The sequence below is a fragment of the Agelaius tricolor genome, unplaced genomic scaffold, assembly GCF_023055355.1.
Source record: "Agelaius tricolor isolate 1412-34295 unplaced genomic scaffold, bAgeTri1.0.p SCAF_9, whole genome shotgun sequence".
Lineage (NCBI taxonomy): Eukaryota > Metazoa > Chordata > Aves > Passeriformes > Icteridae > Agelaius > Agelaius tricolor.
In genome coordinates this window covers 258093-285970 of record NW_027269269.1, presented here as the reverse complement: position 1 = coordinate 285970, position 27878 = coordinate 258093, and the positions used below count along the sequence as shown (strand labels likewise).

The window sequence follows — 27878 nt, the reverse complement described above, 5'->3', positions numbered from 1 at the left end:
CCCCAGGAAATCTTGAATTTTCTACAGATTTTGCCATCTGTTCACTCACTTGTCAAGATAATGAAGCTTTAAATGATACTTGCCCTAGTAAAATCCTTTGGGCAAGCTATTATTAGCCTCTCTTTATTCTGAAAACTGACAAGTTCAATTTATGTGTCTTTGGATCTTTTATGAAGTTTATGTTCTATGACCAAAATTTGCTTCCCACACTGATTTCTCACATTTTTTCATCTCTGTTTTGAATATCTCTGCAATATTAGTTTTGAAAGCCAAGATAAGTTTTATCTCTTCCTGTTTTTTTGTGCAAAAGCAGCTTCTTTTTTCTTTTTACAAACTCATACTGGATCCTACATCTGTATTCTCATTTGGGAATGTTACAGATTGCTTTGTTATTTTCAGAAACATATGATAATTAATGTGGGAAGCAGTAATTATTTTTTGCCCACAATGACTTTTTTTCAACTTTAAAAATGGGTATCATTTTATCTGCCTTGGACAGCTGAACCTGATGAATGTGTTCCAGCACTTCCATGTTTAGTGGAAATTTCTTTGTCTCTTATTTGCAAAAAAGATTCCAGAATGGACTCACATCCAAGCATTACGTCTGCTAAGGAAAAGGCATTAAGGAAATACTCTATCCAGGCACAAAAATTTCATGGTTTTATAAACTGTGCCCCTAAGACTTAGGGTGTAAGTTCCTTTCCAATTTTTAGAAGTGGCTACAAGTCATCATCTGGGAATATAAACAGGAATCTGGAATTTCAGCTTTTGGTCCTCAGTTTTTAAACCTTGCTTGTTATTACTCAGAAAGGTGGCTAATCCCCAGCCAGCCAAGAAGACATAACTCATTGGTGATGCAATGATAGACCATAATGTGTCCATTAACCAGCAGAAAGAAAAGCAAGGACTTGTTTTGATTGCAAGGGTGAAGAAGATGTATTATGCATGGGTTTAGAGACCTTGCAGAGACATTTGTCCATTTCACTGAGAACCACAGAGGAGTAAGATGCTCTGGACAACACAGGGGTATGGAATAGAGCCAACAGGAAAGGCAGAAGGAAGAAGGGAAGGGAAGGGAAGGGAAGGGAAGGGAAGGGAAGGGAAGGGAAGGGAAGGGAAGGGAAGGGAAGGGAAGGGAAGGGAAGGGAAGGAAGGAAGTGGCGTAAGGAAGTGGCGTAAGGAAGTGGCGGAAGGAAGGAAGTGGCGGAAGGAAGTGGCGGAAGGAAGGAAGGAAGTGGTGGAAGGAAGTGGCGGAAGTGGCGGAAGTGGCGGAAGTGGCGGAAGTGGCGGAAGTGGCGGAAGGAAGGAAGGAAGGAAGGAAGGAAGGAAGGAAGGAAGGAAGGAAGGAAGGCCACTTTAAGGCATCTTGAGCAGGACAGTAATCAGACTCTAAAATGGCTGGGACTGTAAGAAGAAACTAAATAGTGGTAAGGAGGAAAACTAAAACTGGATTTTGCAAAGAAGGAAATGTAGAGAAAGGGAACAGATACAGGGGAGTCCAGAAGACTATCACAGAAAAAAACCAGTATGTGGGATTTGTGCATGGTGTAGAGAAGTGAGCAGAGCAATGAACAAAGTGCTCTGCATGGAATGATTTCTGTTTGCACTGCTAGTCTAGGTTAACAGAATTAACCAAGTTAACTTTATAATGCTTGGGTTTGCACTTCATTCATTTTAACTTCATCTGTGAAAGAGAAATGTTAATAAAATTTCAAAAGCAACAGATTTTCCTTCCTTGAATTTTGGACACCCACTGTTAAAAGAGAATTGAGGGAGATTGGAAGGGGGGTTGGAAACACATGTCCTTAAGAGGATATCTCATTCCATCCCAAACCATCTGTCTAGAAGAGGTTGCCACAGTAGGTCTATGGAGCAGGACTTGATCTAGCTGAAAAAGATGTTACAATTTAAAAAAGCATCTCTACCCCAGTTACAGAAGAGGTTCTTAGAAAGCCATCTTGGACTGGAGGTAAAGCTGGAGGTATCAATTCCATCTCACATTTCCTGTTTCTGTGGAATCCTAGTAGTATTTCAGTATTCAACCCTTTTAGACTCATTTGACAATCTCAGGTTGAGTGTGCTTCAGTTTCACTCTAGTCTTTTCAAAGTCTCTAATAGATCTAAAAGCAAATTCATCATGATTCTCAATAGAATTTGTGTTCTGAAAGCCTGTAACTTGTTTCTTCCTTTGTTGCTTTTTAACATGGGCTGTGTTTTGATGTGGAGATGTAGGAATTGTTTTGCTGTTGAATAACAACTTTTCTCTTGCAGCACCAGCTGTAAAACATGAACACCTTGTTGGATCACACTCCAAAATCTGAAATGGGCATCCTGCCAAGGCTTAGGGCTTCCTTTTTGTTTTGACTGTTGCAATGTTCTTGTTTCTGTTAGTATCACGTTCCTACCACTTGCACTTTTCAGACACCCACGGCCAAACTCAGCATAACTCTACTGAGCTCACCAAAGCTGCGACAGACATGAATTTGTCTCAGTATGTCTGTAAATTAACCAGTCATTTAAGCTGGAGAGTGACATTGATAAGCAATAACAGCAGAGGAGTGGTGAAAGGAAGATATCTCCTAGTTAGTTTTGGACAGTTGACACTAACTCTGTTGTCAGATAAGTCTTACTGACTGTGGGAAAAGCTGAGTGGGAAAAGTCACACTCTCCGCCTGCTAACTGTAGGAGGAAAACAGATCTGGAATGCAGAGGAAATCTTGACATTATCTGTTCCCCCAACCCCTACCAGCCAGGCAATCAAAATAACTAGCTGAGTATCAGCTGCCTCTGTTCCTGGCCCAAATAAAAGTGCTTTTTTGACAGAGCTTTTGCTCACAGGAGAGGAGGCAAAGAGAAGAAGTCTGAAGTGGGTGTGGGGGAGTGCTTCCTGCCAGAACCCAGCAGCAGCTTCTCTGTGACATCTAAAAGAATACTGATGACATATACCTAGTGCTGTAAATGGAGGTGGCTCTGCCATTTCCAAAGGACAGAAATTCATGCCTGACAGCCCTGCAGCCCAGAACTCCTGTACTCCATCGCTCCACTTGGCTTGCATTGACATTGCCAAGGACAGTGTGCCAGACTCTGCTACAAGAAGGATCAAACCCAAGTTCTTTCACTGGGAAGAACTCCTCTCTTCCCATTCAAATTTTGTTAAGAATAAAGTGTAGCTGTTTCAAATGAACACTTACAGAGTAAATTTACTTCCTTCCGAGCCCTCACAAGATACAGAGTTTATCAAGACCTAAGGAAGCACAGTATACTATACTTACATCAATGTATACATCACAGCAAATTAGAGACACTCTCATATATTTCTGTGTACACTCACTTACCTAGGTGTAGCTTAATACTCTGGATATCATCCCTATAAGGTTGTTGTTATACTTAAAAAAATCCAGAAGTTTAGAAGAGGATCACAGCAACAAAAGCAACAAATGAAAAGGTGCACTTTATGCTACTGAATATATTGAGTTCTCCAATGCATCATCCAGCCATTGAATGTACTGAATCAATTCTGTCTGTCTCATAAATAGTTTCAGAAGTTTATTTTAACTTTGGAAACTCATCTTACCTTTTTCTTACCACATGAGAGTCCAGATTTTGACCATGTGTTGGTCAGCAGAAAAGTGTGTGAAAGTAAGGGCTAACTTTATTTGCTATATGTTTATCAAACAAACAGATCTCAATATCAGTAGTCTGCTAGTGATGACAAAGAACCTGCAGCCTTATACCTGCTTTGCCTACTCAAAAAGCCTGGAAATCAAAATTTGTGGCTTTTCTTGATGGAGTCCTGGCATGGACAGTAAAGCATTTACTTCTGGGGAAGGCTGGAAAAAGACCAGTTGGTTGGGGGATGTTATAATTATTTCTCTCCATATTCCTTCTTCACTGCTTTGGGAAGCAAGCACAGAAGAAATTATTCTCTGAATCTCTCCCTCCTATTTTGTACCCCAGACCCTTCTATCTTTCTTTGACAGAAGTGAATCACCAACTTCCCATAGACAGTAATTCTCTGATTTTTCTGCACTAAGAAACCTTGACCTGCAGCTGGCTGAGCCAATGCTGACCACTCAGGTGTTTTTGGGCATGCACAAGCAGGTATGGAAGCTCTCCATACAGCCACAGTGCCACTGTAAGCCCTTCCTGGAGCCAAGCTTAGCATGAATCAATGGCACAGCAAAGAGCACCTGGCAGGATGGGGACTGTAACCTGGACACCAACCAGTTCATGGACCAACATGAATGAAAATAAGCTCCTGAGAAATTATTTGAATGCTGAATTAGAAACAAATGTAAATGTTTTAAGTCACCTTTTTGTATGAAAACGGTCGATGATAATGTAAGGCTATAAGGTTTGTGAGGGAAGGACTTTGTTCTGCCTGTACAGTGCTCACAAGGACACTACTCTGGGCCTGAGGCCAATTGTCACTACCTCAGTTCAAAAAATTTAAAAATAATAAATGACCTTATTAGTAATCCAAGTAAGCAGCATTTTTAAGAGTTTCCTGAAAGAACTATGTACATTTTATGAAATATAGTATTTCCTATTTTATATATATATATATATATATACACACATATATATATATGAGTCTCCCATTTCCTCAGCTACTTGATTCTGAAATCCATGAAAAGTAGAGGGTATTTTTTTTCTTTATAGATACAAATAATTTTATCTACAGCTAAAAATGCATCATTAAGAGACTAAGTATAATCCCAAAAAGTTGCTGATGACTGCAACTGGCAGAGAGTTTCACTCTACAAAGAAAAAAATCCCTAATTTTCTACAGGATATACCTGCAAGATTCTATGCTAGAATCAGTTTACTTCTCAGAGTTAAATCATAGAAACCTTATATAACAGTGTCTTTGGAAACCAAGAAATATTCCAGGGTAGGTATATATCCAAGATAAATAAATATAAAATAAAAACCTACAGCCATTACCTTCCCAAACTATATGTCAAAAGCCTACACTTTATGAAGGCTAGAATAGCAGATTCAGATCCACTCAATAATACCCACTTGTAAAGCAACCTTTTGGCCATCTGTTTTCTTGAACTTGCCTTTCCAATTGCTCTGCCTTCATAAAGACGCAGAGCCAAGATCACAACAGACAGATGTCATTGTATGGAGTGGAATGATATATAGGATGGCTTTGGTATGTGTTTTGTATTCATACGCAGCCCCAGTCTCCTCCTCTGGCTGCATTTCAGTGGTGGCTTGACAGCATGGTGGAATTTACTAATTTGTTTATGCCTTGTGCTGAGCACTCAATAAATACCAGCATCTATATGTGCATTTCTGTCATAGCAACTTGCTGGGCTGGGTGGAATCTAATACAGAGAACAGGAAGGGCAGAGACTGGATGGTTTTCAGCTGAGAAGCCTTTTAAAAAGGCTCCTGTTTCTTAGTAGTTGACACCAACACTACATAGCTCTTTGTCCTCCTCTAGTGGTCCCATTATATTTAGGGAGAGACTTATGCAGTGATTACTTCCAATTAATGCAGCCATTGCCCCACTGCAAGCTGCTGAGGCTCATGCCATGAGGTCCTGTGCTCAGTTCTGGCATGAGCCACAGTTCCATGGTGCTCATGGAAGTGGAAGGAGGCGCCTCTGCTCACAGCCAGTGACAGCTGCACAGACCCTGTGTAGCTCACAGGAGAGGAGGTGTCCTTGTGTCCGTGTGTCCTTGAACCATGGCCATCTCCTCTGAGCAGAGCCTGCACCACGGCATGTTGCTCAATAGCAGGGAACAGTGGCATGGTCTGACTGCAGCCCCACAAAAGGTCCTATGTTGCAAAAGTCCAGGAGCTGACTGCTTTGTTTGATTTCTTTATTGTCCCAAATACTCTGCAGTATGTTCTAGCCAGAAGCTTTTCTCTATGTTTTCCTGCCTGACTTGCAAACAAAGAATCAGTGCAAAATCCATCTTATGTGCTGAGCTTTTCAGAGAGATGATGCATGTCACTCTGATGCAGCACAAAACCTTAAACATTAATGCTTAGGAAGTGATACTAAAGAGTTAAATAACAAAAGCTGAACCTAAAGAATTGTTGCAATACAAATGTTTTCTAATGGGAAACACTAAAACTGTTGGAACTGCTACCCATTAGAAATGCTTTCTGTGAAGACAAAAGGTTCTTACCATATAGATTCTTTGTTTGTGTGTCTCTCAGAGCTTTAATGCTTTGTTAGCATAATAGAAAGCTAAAGGTTTATTTTGCTGCTTGTATACTTTAACATTGGTTAAAAATTGTCTAATCTTCAAACTTCTGAGTTATGTCTTGCACAGGAAATAAAATACAAGGACATAGCTTGCATTGTGGCTGTCAGAGAAGTCTGAGGGAAAGGTCTAATTGAAACAGGAAACAAATATACTTTTAAACTATTATTATTCAATGAAAATTTTCCAGGCATTTGTTGCTTTTGGAATAAATGTTAAATGGCAAAATGTGGTCTCTGCCACGACTCTTGGAAGCCCCCAGTTTAAAACAAGTTGGCTGCTCAAGAGCAAGGGAGCTGAATATGGCTGTCTGTCTGCAACCTTTGTCAGGCAATTGTTCAGTTAAAGAAAAAAATTACTCGAGAGTCCTGTGTCTCCATGAACTTAGTTGCTGGAAACCAACACCACCTAATTCCAACAGAGGCAAAACTTTAGAGCAATTTATCAATCTGAATTAGATCACCTCTTACAGCAAGGTTCCTGTCACATCTCAAGAATTGTTACAAACCCAAGCTACTCTACCAGTTGCTTAGTGTTCAGCTCTCCTTAGGAGTCCAAGCTGTAACCAAATTGAGTTAGGAAAAGTATTTATAAAATATTCATTCTGAAATGACCAATATTTTGTACAATTATAAACTAGATATTATTTTCAATATTTATCATCTCTATTTTCACTATTTTTCTTTCTTATTAGAAATGTTGACTAAAAATCAAAGTCACAGAAAGAACCATGGAGCAGAGAAATAGGGAAAGATATTTAGAATGACATTGAGTAGTTGTGTGTGTATAAAGTGTTTTTATACATTGCTGATTTATTGTTTTAGAAATGTCTTATATAAAATTCAGAGTACTTCTTAATGGATCAAGCTTTTGTCTATAATTCACATACTAGAACATATAAATTTCTAATCTATACCTGGCTGTTTTGTGCAGGTTTTTTTGAGAAACAGCAATATCTCATTTTCCTTTTGCTTTTGAGAGCAGAAGATCCCAGTGCCCTCAACTACTCCAACACATCAGTAAGAGCTGACTAGCAAAGATTTGCCTTTTTAGAAGAACAAAGAAGGGCTTTGTTCTATCATTTCTGATTATGAAAGGAAGAGGCAATCTCACTGCCTAATTTTGGAAGCCAAACTGGCACTGCAGAGAAGTTAGAACTGGAGCCAAATGAAATGACCCTCTGATGCACTGACTGCAGGACAAGCACCAACTCTACCTGCTTCTAATTTGAACACCACAGAGCATAACTAGTTAAGAGGCCAAGGTCACCAAACAGCTGGGTTTATTTGGTAGTTTACTTTCACTCTTTAGGAAAACAGCCTGTTCATTTTTCAGTCCAAAGCAAGCACCTCCACTTTGTTCTGGAAACATGTCAAAGTGACCCTGCTCTGCTTTCTAGTAAGTGCACGGGATCATTGGATAAGGATGTTTTATTTTCTCCAGTTATTTAAGATCAGGTTTTCATCTTGGATAAACTTTTATAGGTGGAGTAATGACAGAATGAGACACAAGGCACTGCTAAATGTCTAATCCAGCTGCTACTCCCCCCTGAAGAAGATGATAAGAGAGGTTTCACAGTCACAGCCTCAGCTCCACCACCAGCACACTTGCCAGGCATCCATGGCAAGTGAAAAGCTTAAAGAGATCACCTCCATCCCCTCACAAGCAAGAGGAAAATCCCAGAATAGGATACGGTTCTATGAGCCACATCCATTTCCCTGTTCAGAGTGTGATTAGCCCATAATTCCTGCCCAGGGACTGCAGCAAAGGTAAAATAAAACCATGAGCATAAAACCTTTTATGACTAAGGAAACATAAAAAATATGTAATCAGCTGAAAGTTCTGTACTCGGGTTTGATTTTGCGATGAATCAAGCACCTTCAGTTTCTAACAAGAGCCAGATGGAGTTGCAGCTTCCTCCCATTTGCATTATGCCTGGGCAAATATTGCAGTATCAGGCTGCTCATTAAAGCCCTGGGACCACTGCTGCCCCTGTTTGAATTTTGCATTATATCAGTCAAGGATACACAATTATCCGTGGAGTACTTCTGAAATGGCCAAGGTCACATGAGGATTTTATCGTATTACTGCAGTGCACCATCTTCCTTGCCAGCCCATTGCTGCTCTGCTACAGACTACATTACCATGCATCAGCAAATACATGAGCACACTGCTATATTTAGTGTTTCATACATACCACTAAAATAGAGGATGTGTCAGCTTTTAATCCGACTTCAAATTTTTGCCAGCAAAGTGAGGGCTCGTTTTCCCTACCAGTGATGAAGTGTGCTCTGTGTTAGTCATCTTGAGCTATGTGGTGATAACTTTAAAATACATTAGGCAGCTAGAATGCTCAATCTGAATGGAATGTTTTTTACTAAGACACATACTGGGGGATAGTAAGGACACACAACATTAGTCAGCCAGGTTTTAGTAGTGATTACCACAGGCTACCTACAAACCCAGCAGCAAACTGATGGCAAGAGGAGCAGCTAAGCATGGTGCTCTCTGGGGTACCACAGCAGACAATTAGGACCTCCTACACTGCAAGGGCAGAAGAGATAGGTGGTGCAGACTGGGTTTGGTGTTATGTACCTGGCAATATGAGAAGAAAAGCATTGATGATGATGATGACTTGAACAGAGTGGTCTGTTGCATGGAGATGGGACTGGGGCAGTCCTATTGATGGCATCATCTATTAATGAGAGCAGGAATGTGGTTTAATGGCTGAAACCTCAGGTACCACCAGGATAGCCACATTCATTCCCAAAGAAAGCAGAGTTCAGTGGATAAATCTGATGTTTTCACAGGTCTTGGTACAGCCACAGAACAGGGTATTTTTTATGTATTTGTAACACTTGCCTATTAATGCCATCATATACAAGCTGAACAAATGTGAATTGCCTTCCTGTCTACCACTTCCACAGAAAGCCAAGAGAGAACTTGCTCATCCCAGGCCAAGGGTGAGCCTGTCTGGGTGAAACCAACTTTTCCACTACAAACTGCTTGTTCTCTCTTGCACCTGTCACTTGCACTTTCCTAACTACATCTTAAAGGGTGTGGGCAACACCACATTTGCTGCCTAGATCTAAGTCCAAATAACATTGTATTTACTTAACAGCATGAAATTATGTAAATATATGAATTTCCAAGTCTTTGTGGAACTCCATTTCAGCCCAAACCAGAGCTGTCCATCCCAGTCCCACGATGCTGTGGCAGGGCTGTTCAATGCCACAGCCCTGCCCAGCCATGTGATCCAACTTGCAGACTGACATCCCATCCCATCCTTGGCCCATCCCTGACCCCCCAGGCCTCATCCTGGAGCTGTCTGACCTCTGTTCCTGTGTCTGCCCCATTCCCCAGGCAGCCACCAGCTCATGCTGCATCCTGCCATGATTAAAGAAAACAGAAAGCAGAATAAATTCATGCCTCAAAAATCACATCTCACCATTATTTAATTTTTTTTGAATGGTTAGATCATCATTAATTCCAGAGCATGCACTGTTATAAGTACCAATAAAATTACATCTGGAAATAATGACACCAGGCCTCGCAAGCTTGCAGTGACACTGCCAGCAATGCTGGTACTTCAGATGAGGTTCCCTGGTGGGGCTGGATGGTCTGTGCAGCTGTAGCTTTTCTTAGACACACTTAGGGTATCCTGCTTAACATATTGCAAGGCACTCACTACAAATCCAGGTAATGGAAGCCCCAAAATATTGCATTAATTTGGGGGGGAAAAAAAGCAACATAAAACTCAACAAGAAAGAAAACAGCATTCCAAAAGGCAGTTTCTTCCCTCTCACATGCAAAAATGGTTTACATGGAGAATGACTGGAAGCTGAGGACAGCCCAGCCTTGGGGAAAGGGCTGCAGAAGTCTCCACCCTGGCTGCAGGAGCTCTGAGCTGCCCTGTGCATCCCCAGCTCCTGACAGGATGGGATGGGATTGTCCAGGATGGGATTATAAGTGTTCTTTGGTGGGGAGGGCAGGGTGATGCACTGGCACTCTGGGAAAAGACCCTCTTGGCCCCTGAGAGATCTAGAGCTTTGGCCAAGAAAGGGATCAGAAGAATAAATGACAAAAGAGAATGAGAAAGAATAAGAAGTCAGGATGTAAGGGGAGAGTGATGCAGAAAACTAGCCTGAGTAGAACAGTGAGTGCTGTGTTCTGTGTGTGGCTGATATAGACAGGAGAGGTTTTCTCCTCATGCAAGAAATTCCAAACCAGAAAATTTATTATCCAAAAAGCACAGAAAATATCAGAAATGTTTAGCAACTGCAAATCTGGAAGAAACCCTTGTCCCTTAGCTCAAGACATAGATTTTCCCTTTTTTTATAATTTAAATCAGGTTTTCTCTTTTTATCTCTCTCTTTTTTTTTTTAATATTTCAGTGTAACAGATTTCAATGCCAAAATTTCAAATTTCAATAAAAATTAACACTTCTCACTTTGAAGACTGTTAAATAATTGCATGCTGAGAAGTGTGTTCCTATTTTACAGAAACAATTTGAAATAGATTAATGGATGCTAACCTTTCCTGTAAAATGTTCTATTTGAAGAAATGAACATTTTCTGCCAAAAGCATTTTAATGATAAATTTATTACTAGCTCTACCATATGCTAGATTTCTATGATTAAAGTTTCACCTCAGTGACCAAACTGTGTCAGAAAATGACCTGTCATTCTTCTTTCATAAGAGTCTGCAATCATCAGATTTTTAACCATCATCCTACAGTTCTACCATTAGGACAGGCACTAATTTTTATCTCTTTGGGTGACAAAATTAATATTGTCATAAAAGTAAAACAATTAAAAATAAATCATACAATAAAATGGGAACACTGCTAAAATAATTAGTTTTATTTAAAATGCATGTGCCATTGACAGGTTTTCCTTTTTCTTTATAAAGTGCCAGCCTTCAGTGGCACAGAGAGGTTTTGATCCAACAATGAATACAATTAAAACAATTGCTCAATCAATCTCAGAACTTCTGAAATTTGTTTAGCTTTGGAAAAACCCAGGCATGTGTTTCATTGGCAAATACCATCATGGAATAAATCCACATCCAAATCATAAGGCAGGAAACATTAATGTGTATAGAGCTTCAATGAAAATACATACATTTACACTACGCTCAGCAGCCTTTATGTTTTGTTGACCTGAATTAAAGTACATGAGGGTGGAATTGCCTACAGAGACCTGAGTTTTCTAGGCCAGGATTTCTGTCATTTTGCTAAGCCACTATGTTTGCCAACAGAGCCACTGAACCAGTGGAATTGACTCCAAAAAGCCGCATTCATCTGATTTTAAATGATTCAAGGTTGGCCCCTGGAATGAACTGTGGATGCAGTTTAGATCAGAGACAGATGCAAGAAGAAATTACTGAGTGAGCAAACTGGCTTAAACTAGTCCTTCAGGCAAAAAAAAAGATGCTAAGTCATCTAGGGACAGAGGAGTAATTACAGCAGTGATGTCCAATTGCTTTCCTTTTAATTGGCACACTCTGCATACATCCTGACTAACAAAACAGAAAATGCAGTCAGAAATGGGTGATTCCAGAGGTCATTTGGTTTATGACTGAAATACTTCTAGCTGGCAAAGACTTTTGTGGGAAGGTGGATTCATCTAGACTTTGAGAACATTTCTTTTTGCAAAAAGTTTGAGGCTCTTATTAAACCCCAGTAACCCACATTCTAGGAAGCAGTTCCTTTTCTCTGTGTTTCTTAATTGTGCTTCATTACAATTTAATAAAGACTTTTACTCTCAATTAAGCAAATCATCCAAGCAGTTTCTTATGCCTGTTGCAATTAATTGGTTTTGTCAAATGTGGGTTTAATTGTGTGTTAAGTATCTTGCTGAACCAGGATCTCTGTGTGTGTACATATCTCTCTATCCAAACCTTTCCTTAGCTCCTGGCATGATAATGTATGTGCAGTTCAGGGTATCTGAGTCTTTAGCTCTGTTTTCTGCTCTGGTCTTGGTGCCTTGCTGGCCCTAAATAATTCCTCCATAATGGTCAAACTCACTAATACTGCTAATATTGAAAAATGCTTTAACTAGATAGTGGGCTCCTGCTAAGGGAGAAATCAGGCATTGTGACTCTGCCAACTGGGACATGTGGGTCCCAGGGGGCTGTTGGATTTTTTGAAAAATATGCCTCTGTAAATGAGCCTCTTCATCAGATTCAGCTGCTGAGTGACTGCTGAGATAGAAAAAGCTCTGAGCTGTTCCTCATCTCGGCTCACCTCTCTCTCTCACACACACACACACACCAGTGCCGTGGCAAGACCTTCAGTCCCACTCTGACACCAGTAACAAATGTTTGGGTTTATTCCCATTATTTCAGAACTTACCTTGCAAGGTGTAAGTCAAAAGGTGATGAATTATCAGCTTTCCTAAGAACCACCTTAATCCTACACCAATAGGTCATGAACAGCAGCATGGAAGAGATTGTCACGAATGCACTGAACACCCATTTCATAGCAGAGACTCCCTGGGTCCCCCATCATTGCACACATGGTTACACAAGCCACCAAGAAACTTCCAAGAAGTAATTCAGCCTTACCTGCTTTTTCCTTGCACAGCTTCTGAAACAGCATCTGTAAGAAAGTGATTTTTCTTTAATAATGGTAATTTTTTCCTTCAAATAAGTTCCACATTTCAAGATGACAATCAATGTAATTATTAATGGTCACTACCTTACACAAAGCATAAAATCCAGAGCTTATCAATAAAAATTATGCACAATAGCTAGTTTTGCTTGCTAATGACAACCTGGCACCCATTCTCAGGTCAGGTTCATCTGTCCTGCAGTGAGTGAGTCTAGGAGCACACTCTACAAGCAGATTATGTGTCACAAGGATATATAAGGTGCAACACACTGGAACATGCCTGAAAGGACCTTGCGATGCTGGTGGGGCTCAGGGAGCAGACAGGCTGCTGAAAAGTTGTGTAGGCAGCTCTACTGATGGGCAAGAAACAGGACACTGTGCCTTGGAAAGGTAGATGCCTGTTTCCTGCTCATCTGTGACCAAGAGAGGGTCGCTCTGATTGAGGCTCATGCCAAACTGACCTGCCATGTTGTTTTCTTCATATTTTTCATCTTGCTTCTTTGGGTTTGCCATGCTAAATGAAAGGGATGCCATTAACACCACACTTGGATGCACCTCTTGGTCCATTACTTTTCTCTTTAATAGCTTTCAGTGCTCAGATGAGGAGGTTGTTGACAGTGATTAAATGCATTTCCTTTCATAGATCACCCACTGTCAGCAATGCAGGCCGTAAATGAAACTAGCATAATGGGTGGTACTGCACCTAATTTTTCTTAATTAAACAGAAGGGTGAACTGATTCCTCCACGTACCAGTGTGAAGTGCCCAATATGCAGGCAGCTGAAAAGACAGACATTCCTGTGCCTTGCAGTGACACACCCTGTTCCTGTTATCTGCTTGTCCCCACATGGACAACCATCTGCACCTTTTCATCACATGCACCAAGTGCTCTGTTATCTCTTCAGTCAGTATTGCTTCTGCAGCCTAGATAAGAATCTGTCTATAAAAACATGCTTTTTATTTACCTTTTATTTAATGAAGAATTTGGAAAATAGAGATATTGGAAAATTCCTTCTCTGAGCATGGAACCAAATTGATTAGGCATCTCTCTTAATAATAGGGAAAGCACAGCAAGGCTACTTTTTTTTTTTTCCTTCTGCAAGGCAATTTCATTCTAAAAGAGCCTCTTGCTCCACTGCAAGATCTGCCTTAGCAGCAGCTGAAGTTGACCTATCTTTAGCCAGCAGGGATCAAGTGGAGTGGTCACTTGTGATGGGAAGATAATGAGTAGCTGAGTCTAAATCATGTTTCATTAGTGGCAAAGTATCTAATTTCCACAGAGAAGTAGGAAATTCAGGCATGGGCTGTGTCAATTGGCAAGGGACAGGCAGGTTCCACATGAGTGTGCCAGGTTTTTGGGATGCCTTTCTGAATGAGGTATATCATATTGTCTCTCCAGTCCTCAGTGAGCTGCAGTGCTGTTTATCACCCTGCCTGGGGACAGGCACCTGATTTTTAGAATCACAACTCTGGCATAAGCCTGGTTGATGCCTAAATTGCTATACTGAATCTTTGGATAAGCACCTCTTGAAGAATACATAAATGATATGTGAATCGAAAATAAATATGTCAGTCCTTTGTGGATAACTGGTTTGTGTGTTCTAGTGCTGCCAGAAGGACACCAGCTATTAAAATCATACCCAGGCTATGTTAACTTCCAAGATCTTTTTAGGATGCCATACAAAAAAAGGATGCAAATTATTGCTGGAACAATCTCAAGTGGCAACAGAAAGCTGCCAACTAAAAGTGATTTATGGAAATGATAAGGCACTATATAACTGATTGTGTAACAAAATACATTTATTGGAGGACTAGCAACCCATCTGAACAGCATGGCACCAGCTAATCAAATATGTAGAAACCACACACCGAGAGAGTACAACTCTAGCCAAAAGACTGCTGCAGCACCTGCTGCTATGAATAATAAAGAAATCATTTGCGTACAACTCCAGCTGTAACAATTTTGCAAGTGGAAGTGTCAAACAGCAGCCAAAGACAAACACGCTCTGCTGATGTAGCCATGTCTTCTTTGCTGAAGCATGTAAACCAGCTCACAGAAACCAGAAATGTTTAGATGCTGGGCCCATTCCTCCTCCTCAGCAGTCCCATGTTTCAGCAGGGCCATCCCACTTTCACCTCTGAGAGCAAAGATCTCCAAAAGCTTGCCTGGACAGTGTCACCCTGTGCTCCATGATCAGAGCAGGATGAGCCAGTGACATGAATAAGGCAACTGTACTCTCAGTGTAGGTTCAGCTACCTAAAGAAAGGCTGTGGATCTATTGGTGGGAGGAAAGTGGACATGTTGGATTTATAAAGAAACTGACATGGCCTCAAGTTTCACCAGGGGAAGTTTGGATTGGATTTTAAGAAAAACTTCTTCCCAGAAATCACCACCAAACATTGAGACAGACTGTTTGTTCAGGGAAGGGTAGAGTCACCATCCCTGGAGGTATGTAAAAGATGTGTAGATGCAGATGTGGAAATGAGGGAGATGGTTAAATGGTGGACTTGACAGTGTTAGGTTAATGGCTGGACTTGGTGATCTCTGAGATCCTCTACAACCTGCACAATTCAATGTTTCTGTGATTTTCTTGAAAGGCATTCTGTGTGGAAACAAATTACTCAAATGAACTCCTTGGATGAAGTGGAAGTAAAGATAGAAGCAAAGCACCAGCATTATAAAGTCAACAAGGAAAATAAACATACACATTGGAAAACTGTTTCTCTGATATATACATAATCTTTCATGGCTATAAGTAATCAGGGCATGGAACTCATCAAACTAGATTAAATGACTTAATATCATCCCAGAAACATTATTGTCACATAAAAGCTTTTTTTTTTTCTGACACAGATTATGAAATGGTTGACTTGAACAACTTCAAAACCATTTTAATTTGCAACAGCCCAGGGATTCTGTAATGCCAGCCAATCCTGTAGTATCATACACCATTTCAAAGAAAAAAGACCATTTTGCTTCCACGTCTTTTGCTTCCCTCTTCCCCATCAACCTCTATTAGTTATTAGCTCCTTTATGCTCCCATTTCAAACATGCCCATATCTTCCACTGATATTTCTGAGTACCTGTCAAACTGTCATCATTCACTCTCAGGAAATCACACCCTCCAAAAAAAAATAAAAAAGGTAATTAGTGTATCTGTTCAGCATGCAAATATTTCTCCTAGACATTTAATAAAAAAGACAGACAATTTATTCAACATAGATATGGTATCAGAAATATCACTGCTATCAAATAAACCCTGGCATTTGGACAGGACTACTTTACATCTGCTGTTAATAAAAAAGGCTTTGAGTTCTGTAAGCTTGTGTTTTGTGGTGAGCAAGCGGCAGCAGCACTCTGAAACACGACACTCCTTGCAGAGGAAAAAGGATAAATCTCTATGACTTCCTACTGGTTCACTGATACTGAAGGAAAGTACTCTAAACTGAAAAAGGTCCTCCAAATAAGGATTAAAAAATCATGCTGGTTCTTCATTCTAGCAATTTAATGACCTGCCAGGCTTTAATTAGAGTGACATATAGGCAGTTTTAAAGGAGGAAAACAGCAATCCACATGCAAAGCTCAATCATCTGTGTAGCAGGTTTATTAGATCCTTTCAGAAAGATGTTTACAGAAGGAAAGAAAATCCTAGTTACTACTTCAAAATAAAATTCTACAGCCCAAAAAGGGAAGTAATATTATGACACAGCAATGTTAGCCTTAACTTGAAGTTACCTGGCCCCTGCAATGAGAACTTCAGTCTGGATGACACTTGCAAGTGCCCTAGAGCACATTAGTCAGCTAAGAATAATGGCAGTACTGAAGCTATTCCACAGAAAATACTGTTGAGACTGCTGTGTCAGAAATTTGATTTCTCTCAGAGACTTGGCACCCATCTTTGGTACAGGGTTGAAACTGCTGCTTAAGATGTATCTTCAAAGGCTGACAACAGAGCTCATAATTTTCCTTTAAAATACAACCACTGCAGAGGTGTTTATTAGAGACCATACTTGATATACAGCCTGAGTTCTATTAGAGAATTTCCCCTTGTGGCATGGAAGACAGGTCTTGGTTGGATGTGATTCTGCCTCATACCTGTTGCATCACAACACATTGGCCTCTTCAGCAGGTTAGAAAGCAGGGGGAAGGTGAAATTCTCGATTTCTTCCATTGAACCCGAGCTACTGTGCTGTAAACTATTCATGATGGGGTCAAAGAAAGAAGTTTAAACAGCTCCCCATTCTGCACTCAAGCAAATCTTCTTGCTTGTTCACAAGAAGAGTGACCAGCAGGTCAAGGGAGGCGATTCTGCCCCTCTACTCCACTCTCATGAGACCCCACTGGGTGTGCTGCATCCAGCTCTGGGGACCCCAGCACAGAAAAAACGTGGTCCTATTGGAATGGACCCAGAGGAGGGCCACAAAGATCAGAATGATCACAATGATCAGAAGGCTGAAACAATTCTCCTATGAAGACAGAGAGCTGGAGAAGAGAAGGCTCTGGGGAGACGTCACTGCAGCCTTTCAGTACCTACAGGGGGATTTCAAGCATCTGTAAGAATTCAGAGGACACAGACACGTCTTTTGAAAACCCTAAACTTAATACTCTGAGCTGTATTCTAAAAAGTTAAAACTGTAAATATTGCCTAAAGATATAAAAACATAATAATTGTGCACAGCTGTTAAAGGACACAATGAAAATTTGAAAATTATTTTCCCTTGTTTAGTATTTTAGTTGGCAAAATTACCCTCGCTCACAGTTTTTAACATGCATTTTAATTTAGTCTAAATATTTATTTAATTTTGCACCAAGATCAGTGCTAGTTCAAAAAACTGTCATAGAAAGAAAGAGTCATTAAATTGCTTTTTTCTCTTTGCTACAAATATGTATCTATTTTGCCTATGTACTATTGACAGAAGTTTAGAAAATAATGTGACATTTCTTATGGCTGCTGTTTTGAAAACTTCGATCAAATAGAAAACTACCTGGAAACTATTTTAAAGTGGAAGCTTTTGAACAGCATTTAAAAAATGTTTACAATAAGTGGAGCAGGGCAATAATAAAGTATATAAAAATGAAAACCATTTCAACAATGTTCCAAGTGAGATTAGAAGAAAATGAGCTACAAGACTAACAGTAAAGCAACATGCATTTCAGTAAATGTAATTTATCATACTTATCTAAAAGAATTTATTATATTAACAGACCAGGGAGATTTCACCTCTAGCAGATGCTAATATGATTTCCATATGTCAAGCAGTTACAGCCTGGGGGGTTACAACCAAATTTTTATTGAGGAGGATTCAGTTCCAACACATGAGGAGCAGCCACTTGAGATGAGTGCTAGGGTGTGCCTCCATGGTATTTTTTACTGTATTAAACCATTGCAATTGCTCATTTTGCCATCAGATTGGATGATACCATCCATCCCTGTGGCTCAGCTGGCCATGCCAATTTGTCTTGCACTAGCACTAGCACTCAGGGAATCAAAAGAAGCAGAACATTAATTTTATTCCCAAAAAGTTTCTGCTGTTTAATTTGTTGCTTTCATCACAAGAGCTCCATTATAGCTCCATTTCCTCTGTCTCACATGTTGCTCTAATGCAAACACTTTGGTTAATACTTTGTAATCTTGGTTTTTTTGCTGTCATTCACTCTATATTACCTTTGCTTCTCCTATGATTTCCCCTATGGAATAAAATGACTGTGTTTGCTATTCCATAGTCTTGAAGAATGAACTATCTGATCTCCTAAATTTTGCCCCAGTACAACTAGTGAAAGTCTGAACATGAAAATTTTCCTATTATTTAATGGCTAGCAAAAAGCCTCTGTGTGACAAGAGCCTCTTTGTTGCTGACTATGCTGCACCACATATACAGGTATGCTCAGATACCACCATTTACATTAGAGTAAAAAAAAATGTTGCAGTAGTTTGCAACTGATCCACAAATCCCACAGAAGGATAAGAGCAATAATATGGGAATCAGTAGAAGTGGTAATTTGGGACTTGAAACTATTGAGAACTTTTCCCACCTCTTTTTCCATTTAAAAATTAAATTGACATGACTTTTCAACAGAGAATGTGAATTATCAAATAAAAAAGCAAGTTATTAAAGGGTTTCATTTTGATAGTTTTGAAGGAAAAAATACTTTTTGGGTTGAAAATTTGTTTACTTTAATATTTAACTCATTGTATTACATTACATAAGACATTTGCAAAACCTGGTGTTGAATCATATAAGAAAATTTTACAAATTGGCAAAGCATTTCACCAAACAGAAAGACTGTTTCTACCAGTATTTGTACTTGAAACCATTAAAAAAGGGCACCAAGGTATCATAAGTTCAGGTATCTTCTTCACCTTCAAGGATTTATTATACCTTTTAGACTTATATTATTTTATTATACCTTTTACTATTGATTTTAGAGGTCACTGGAATTAATGTAGAAAATAGCTCTGAACAGGCAAAATTATTATTTTTTTAGTATTATTTTGAAGATGTAGCTATTTAAAACTCCAGAATGTTACCTTGCTATAATATATCCATAGTAATTTTCTTAAATTTTTAGGGATTCTATACTGTGCTCATGGAAGTTCATGTTCTAACCAAAGCCAGCTGTGAGAACAGCTTCTCTGTTGTCATTATTTTGCCCTTTGTGGCCAGCTGGATATACCTGAGAGACAGAACACAGATGTTTCGCTGCAGAAACAGATGCCCCATGGCCCTTCAAGGTGACCAGGGCAGCCAAACAGGTCTGGTTCCACCTGGCGTAAAGTGGTGATACACCCCCATTCTCTTTCACTTACACAAGCTCTCAATAGCACTTCCCACTTTTGTGCTTTTAGACATGCTTTAATAGTGCCCAATATTTTAAAATCTAATTAAAATCTAACCTGACAGTTGGGTATTATGTTCTTGCAAAGCAGGTACAGGTAACCTCAAGAATTTAGCCAAGGAAACAGCTTGTGGAATATGTAGGCTCTTTTGGTTTGCATGGTGTCCTAAATATTCAATTCACCATGCCCAATTCCCAACACCCACCCTTAAGGATCGCTTCCTTACAGGATACAGTTCTGCCATGTCTCAGCAAATTTCATCCTGATAAAATCAGAAAATGTCCTCTTCATTATGCTTTTACCTCTACCAAGCCCCAGAAGCACTTAGTCATTCTGAACTCTCGACTCTGCAGCAGGACTAACATCAACATGCTCAGAACTATGCAAATAACAATTAGTGCTCAGCTCTCTGCTAAGATAACCAGCCATGCTTCTGTATAAACAAAGACATGAATAAAAACTGGAGATAATGCAGTTGTCACAACATATGCGTGGGGGTCAGGTGGAAATGTGATGGGGCAGAGGTGGGAGAAAGAAAGACAAACAAGAGGAGCAATAACTGCCAAATGGAGATGAACAAAAGTGAGAGGCCAGAGGAGCCCCTGCTTTTTACAATCCTGGAACAATACAGTGAGTCACACATTGCTATCATTTTTACCCTCTTGAGTAGGAAGAAGTGCTATATCTATTTTAAAGATAGAATGAAGTGGGAAAGGTACAAGAGGTCACGCAGCAACAAAGAGAGGCATGAAAGCTGGGGACTGGTGTGCTGCTCTGGGAAATGAGTGACTGCTAAAGCAAACAGCAGTTAGCAGTAATCCATGGCAGAACACGAAAACCAAGCCCTGTGAGCTCTGGCTACAGCTGTGGTGTTATTTTAGCTTGGCCCAGAGCAGTACTTAGCTGGGAATGAACTTCAGACTGCCATTAGCAGCAGTTTGTTTGTTTTCACTACTGAGTGTCCACAGAAATGTTTCATGATGGCTAGGCTCTAAGTGGATATTGGGTATTCTCCTTCGCAGTCAATAAAACTCATCATTGTAATTTAGTCTTAAACAAAAATGCACTTTTCCCAGTATACTGATGTATTAGCCATCAGTTAAAATCTTGGCCAACATTTTAGGCTTCTTGAGGAAAACCAACACAGGTTTGTTTTGTGGCCATTTTTCAGTAAAAGGTAAAGCAGGGATAAGTGAAGAAAATAAGTGTTTTATTCCAAAGAGTTTCTGAAAGTACAGAAGTTGTGCACAGCAAAAGAGCTGTGGACAGCTTCATGAGAGTATCTGTGGAAAATGTTAGGTAGCATCTCTGCCCCTTCTGTCACCCCAGCAAGGGCAGATGCCCTTAGGAGAAGCAGACATTCTGATTGTTTTTTATCTTTTAATTTATAGATTTTAGTCTTTATAGAACATTTCATTACTGGAAACCTGCTGTAAATCCTTTTCAATCTGTGATAATTTTTCTTTTGTCTGCCTCTGTGGCTTTGTCTCTATTTATCACAGCTGTTATGCCAGATTTAAAAAAAACTTTTCCCAGGCAACTGACATGGTTTCCCTTCGGGAGGTTTCATAGTTCTCCCTTTCTAAGAATGAACAGAATGGCTTCCAGTGTGCCAGCAGCAGGTAAGAGGATGCCACCTACCTCACCACCTCCACAGCAAACGCACACAAGATGTGTCAGAAATGACAACTCCACTGCAAATTCTGGTGTAGCCCATAGGAAAACCAGTGATTGTGATGTGTATTGACTTCTGTTGTTTATTTCCAAAATGAACACTTCAACCCATATAAATAAAGGACAATGCATTTGTGTTCTGGTTGCAAAGTTAATATTTTGATAGAAAAGCATACATTTCCCTTTGCAATGGGGTTCACTGCCAGCAAATGCCCAGGTGCAGTTCAGATAACTGCCATGTAAACACCTAAACAACTTCAAAGCCCTGTGTTCCCAGCTGCTTGCCTTACTTTTTGCCTTACCTGCCAAGATTATGCACATGGTTAGAAAAGTTGTGTGAAATTATGCTTTATCAGGAGTTGAGAACTCCTTATGCAAATGTGAACTAAGAAGAAGAGGGCTGCAGTGCACCAAAAGACAAACAGACATGTATGGTTTGAAATTATTTAGACAAGGCATGCTCCGTGTTAATACTATGCTTAAATCCATTTTTCTAAATACACTAACAGTGGTGGTGGGCTGCATTTGACTGAACACACACTGCAGAAACTGGATCTAGAAGCCTTTTCTACAACATACACATCATGCACCCTTACCACCCCCTCTTCCCCTCCCCAGGTAGGCATATACACACATGTATAGACACACAATTTAGATATATGTATATGCGTGTGTGCCTCTGATTCACTCACCCTTCCAATCTTTTCCCTGCAAAAATTTCTGAGGTTGTGAGACAGCATGAATTTGTCTGCTCACATACTGAAGGGGCTGCTGGCTTAATCTGTGACCTCCAGCAAGTCAGTGCAGCACTGACTGAACAAAGAAACAAATGTTCTTCAGCTAGTCATGAACATCTCCACTGCTACAGTGACCCTTGGATTACTGCTTATCCTTAAGCAGTTTGGTCTCTCACTTCTGCAGCTATATCACTCCCTAATACACAAGTCTAACTTTGAGTCAGAGATGTCAGGGTTTTCACAGCCACCACCATATTTTATAATTGATGATTTACTGTCTTACAGACATCACAAAATGTCTGTACAGAAGCTTTGACCTTGACTTTTCTCTATCATATCATGTTTAAAATCATTGGCAAAAGTCACGATGTGATACTTAGTCACTTGCATGCATCCTTCTCTGACTGCAGGAGAGAGAAGAAATTTGTTAGGGACTAGCTCAAATTTCCCCCCCCTGCCACCTTGCCCCCCATCCTCCCCCCTTCCCCCCATTCCTGCATAGCCTAAAGCAGATTCAAACTCATTTCCATATATGTAGTACTGGCTAAGCTATTTTAAAACTAAAAAACCCCAAAGACCCAAAAAAACCCCAAACAAACAAACAAACAAACAAAAACAAAAAAAACCACTTTACTTCTTGAAATGGAGTAAAATAACTGCACCACCACAGAGGGGTTACAAAATTGGTATGTATTACTTCTCAGCTGTCATGGACAGCCAAAACAAATATATTCACAGAATTATCTCTATACCCTGTGTTCCTATATGAAGAACTTGTTTTATGCTTCTCTGCAATGCAGACAAACAGTCATTTCTGTTACTTTTTTTTCCTTTTTTTTTTGGTAGCTAAGCACCATGACCTTCCTAGAAATATTCAAGGATCCTTTAGTGGAAAACTCCACAATCTCTTCACAGTGTTACTGTTCTCCATAGCTCAGTATAATTCCTCAATGGAATAAACTGAACTTGAAATTATAGAATCATAAAATGTGGTCTTAGGCAATTTTTAGACAATTGAAATAAAAAGACAATTTTCATAGTATTGCTTAACATTTATGACATGTTTGTTAAACAATTTTTATACCATTCACATGCACATCACGGACTACAACTAAATGCCGATGGAATGAATGGAGATTTTTCTGTCACCTTGCATACCTTTACCTTTTTGTCCTTAATCACTGTGAGACAAATATCATCATTCTTTATTTTCTGTTTGTGTAATTCACATTAATGACCACTGCTTAAAATAGTGCCTTAGATTAAAGGCACTATTCATCTTTCAAAAAGCACTGATTTTACAAAAAACATCATTGCTTCAGCTGATCTTAAATCAAAGTAGGTCTGATATAAATCAGACCTACAAGATTTATATCAGACCTACAAGTCAGGTCCAATAAGAATAAGCTTTTAAAGTGAAAATTATTGCATCAACAAGTGAGAAATTTGAAAAATCCCACAGTAAAGGGTGCACTTACTGATTCACATCTATCTTCTGCCCAGTTTTATTTACTCAGTCACAGCAACTAAAAATAATGCCAACTCATGATGCAACATCTGAGATCAGAAAGCAGTTATTGCAATTCAGTTTTAAAAAGCTACCTCCTAATTGCTATATTCTAATGTTCCAAGAAAAAAAATTAGAATGGAAACATTTGAAAAGGGCTTCTCAGTGGCCCTTTTACCTACTAATTAATGCAAGAAAGGATTTTCATCTTCCTATGCTCTCTGGCTGGGCTTCTGGACTTTTGTCAGAATGCACATCTGCAACAACCTTGGTGAGAGCAGCTGCTGGAAAACTGGATGCTGAAATGTCTCTCTACCTATACAGCTTGAATTCTCTTTCAGCATGGAAATGTACTAATTGATTACTAATCAAATGTATTATTTATTATTGAAGGAATGAAGGTGGGTCTCCCAAAGTCTCATGGTTGTAAGATGAACCAGTTCCCCATTCCTTGGGACCTCCATGCTGTCTGTGCAAAGAACAATAGCTCTGTTACTGAGAGCCTCAGTTTGCTCTGTTATGGGACAGATTTCCTACACAAATCCTTCCTCCAGAAGCTGGAGCAATAATTTTGTACTTCACAGGGTAATGACATGAGAACAAAGGAGAGATGCCACGTGTCATGCATCTGAGGGCCTGTTCCTACTGCACTAGGAGTAAGAGAGGACTTTTACATAACTATAAGTAGATCTTTAGTCAGAGAAGCATGTAAATTCATGCAAATGAGTTTTCAAAATTTGCTGACCTCTTGACAGCTTATGGAAGAAAGTTTTCCATACCCCAGCTTTCTCCCAGGATTAGCTGTACCTCAGGAGTGGGGGCTAGGTCTTGATTTAACCTAGGACCTACAACACTCACGAGAGCTTGAAGGAGACTATCAAATACATAGAACCTTATTATGAACTGCTAGAGTTAATTATAGAATATCTGGAATTTCTATCTGCTTGTTATGTAACTTCAAATGTTCATCCCTTGCAGCAATATCTGGGGCTTCATGGCCACTTGCACCTTCACATTCAAGGCCCTCTAGTATCTTAGGCAATCTTTAAAACCCATTTATCACTAGAAATACCTACTAATATTTTACAGCTGACGAAAAGAAGAAAAAAATCAATTGAAACATTAATGTTTACACCACACCAAACAGGACAGTATTAAAACAGACTCAACAATGTACTTTATGACAGCATATTTTAGCTCACCAAATATCACAGCTAGTGTCAAGCCTCCTTATCATCTACATGATTAAAGAATGAGAATATGTAACTCTAGGCAGATGATTTAAGAAAGGAGAAGAGGCCTTACATATTAATCTACTGTGAGATTAAGGAAGTATCATTATTTCACTGACTTCTTTCTATTTCAGAATCTTTGTACCCCTTTGGTCTGAATTCATAGCTACACAAATCCAAACAGGCAGCAAATGCTGGGTGTATGTAGCACCATGATGCACTACCTGGAGTTCCTCCAGTTTTCATGCTAAACATTCTTAAGGCTCTTTATAGATAAAAGTCTTATTTCTTGCTGCATTTTTTCTGTGATGTATTGCAATGTTTACCTTCATTCTATGTCAAGTCTAATATAATTCATATCTAATCTTGGGCAAGCCTAAGCTCTCTCTTGACTAAAATACATTCCAGCATGAACCTTTTTATTTTAGTAAATAGTCAGACAATGACATTTCTGTGGTGACTTTCATTTTAAAGAGTTCTGAAGGAAAGAAAGAGACACTCAAATTACCTTTTGCACAAGGGCTTTTCCACATTTGGTATCAGAATGTACCCAGCTCTCTTCTCTCCAGAAGTTTTAGAGTTTTTGATCTTGTGTTGTGAATTTTCAGTACACTACCTGTCAGCTTTTTGCTAGTCACAGTGTTTTGGAACACATATTTAAAGCTTTATCCATATGAGATTAAAGTAAAAATTCAAGACAGCAACATAGAGAATGCAGCAATTTACCATTTATGTAGTGTTATTTTATTGCTTACATTACGAAGTGCCTCACATTCAGGATTCAACCAGAAATAAGGTCACTTTTTTATGGGAACACACAATAGATGAAAAACTAGGTCAAACCCCATGCATATGTATAGGATCAAAGGATCATCCTCGGATTGAAGACCTCACAGCCTAGCTTAGACTTTCATTCTAGATGCTACACCAAATGTGACATTTTGCGAGGGGAACACTCACTGCACAGTTGTGTGCTTATCCTCAAAAGTGCAATCCAATCTTGGATCTTGAGAGGATGGAGAATAAAAAGTCTACTCAGGCATTTGGGCTCAAGAGAGGACAAGGAACCCAGAAATCCCCAGAACTCAGCATTTCACAACAGCCAGCTGTAGATTGCTATGCCAAGATTGCAGCTGTACTTAGGCCTGCTGTACTAGGGTTGTTCAGCCTGGAGAAGAGAAGGCTCCAGGAAGACCTCATGGTGGCCTTGCAGAATTTAAAGTGGCCTATAAAAAAGACAGGGAGAGCCACTTTTCATACTGATGGGAGCAGGCTGTGGGTTTAAACTAAGAAAGATTTAGATTAGGTGTTAGGAGGAAATTCTTCACTCAGAGGTAGTGAGGCACTGGCACAGGTTGTCCAGAGAAGATGTGGATACCCCATTCCTTGAAATGTTCAAGGCCAGGTTGGATGGGGCTCTGAGCAACCTGATCTAGTGGGTGGCATCTCTGCCCATGGCAGAGGGATTGGAAATACATGATCTTTAAGGTCCCTTCCAATATCAACCATTCTATGATCAGGATGCTCAGGTGCCTACTAGAGATGTTTACAATTTCTGAGCTGGTGCCAGTGGATAATGGATACAAAAATAGACATGACCATCTTTCTGCCACTAGTTCTGTCCCTAACAGTGTAATTAAAAACTGAAACATGCCACTTTGCATACACAAGGAAATATGTATTTACAGGTGATTTCAATACTGCTCTGATTTTTCAATATACTCAGCAGCTACTCTAGATCATGAAGCACAAGATTAGAAAAAAAAATTTAGGAAAAAAATTAAGAAATTCATGGCAAGTTTTACATTCCCCTTTAAAAAAATACATACACCCTCCCTTCCTCCCTTCCTTCCAGCAAATACCACTCATGTTTAAGATTAGATTATTTTTCTCCCGATTCCTCTTTAGCTGCCAGAGAGTGACTCATTGTCAGATTGATCTAATTACAATTACAGACCTTGTTCTTCTGGTGTTACAAGGGAAAACTAGGAAACATAAAGGAAAAGGTCAATACAGAAAGACTCTACAAGTCAGGATATGTTAAACAGTGCCACTAGTGATTTCTGTTCATTTTTCTATAGTTTTCTTTTACAATAATGCAACAGAAATCAGTTACACTTCTCAGACACCTACCTGAAAGGTTTTGTTTTTGTGAAGCAAATTACAGATTTTAGTTCTTTTGGCATAAGAGTGAAACAAGAGTGTAATAGTTTAATTATATAGTTTAATAATAGCATCATATAGTTACTGTTAGTAGAATAATAAATACAAGCAATTTATGTAACATTCATGTGATATTTTGAAAGATTTATACATTTGGTAGCAGGGATAATTTAACACCAACTGTTCTCCTAAGTCATTAGCAAAGCAGGATTTCTTTAAAGTCATATTTGCAACGTTTAGCTTTTTAATATTATTATTCTGAAGATACTATAATGCAAGCTCTATGTTAACTTATAAAACAAGGCACATTGAGCATATCACATAGTGTCTGAATAATGGATATAGTTTACAACTCTAGTTTATTCACTTTGAAGGCAACAGTATACTTAAAAAGTATATAAAAATATTATAAAAAAATAATTGAGACCTATCTGTTGTTTGCCTTCAAGCTTTTCCAGGAGTCAAAGAGAAAGGTTGAGTCTAAGGATCTTGCTTTGTCAGAAAGTTTATTTAATATTAGTAACCAAGAGCATTAAATTTGTACATTACTGTAATAACTTTTGTGTTTTCATATACTTCTAATTTTCCCAGAGAATGTAATTAGAGAGTAGGTATTTAACTGCACAATCCTTGTCACTGCCTTTACCTAATAGCTGACATTATGCAGCTAAATATGTCACCCATGAGAGTCTTCTCAATTTGTTTTGAGATGCTGACATGATGGTAAAAAAAAGCACGGCTACCTTAACAGTTTTGCAGGGGAAACAATTAGTAAATCTTTCTGGTTTGGCACTTCAGAATAAATTAGCTTGGCTGGAGAAGTTTGAAACACTGAACAAACACAATACTGATGCAGTAATACATTGGACGACATTATTAATTGGAAT

General features: G+C 39.3%; 1 protein-coding gene across 4 annotated transcripts in view; it reads right to left on the bottom strand.

The window, feature by feature from the left end:
• Positions 1-27878, bottom strand: part of STARD13 (StAR related lipid transfer domain containing 13) — a 293669-nt gene that overhangs the window by 151356 nt on the left and 114435 nt on the right. For all 4 annotated transcript variants that reach the window (XM_071433932.1, XM_071433931.1, XM_071433933.1 and 1 more), the window contains one exon: positions 12795-12828. In XM_071433932.1, coding sequence (XP_071290033.1) covers positions 12795-12828 — 34 coding nt within the window. The remainder of the gene's footprint in view (positions 1-12794; positions 12829-27878) is intronic.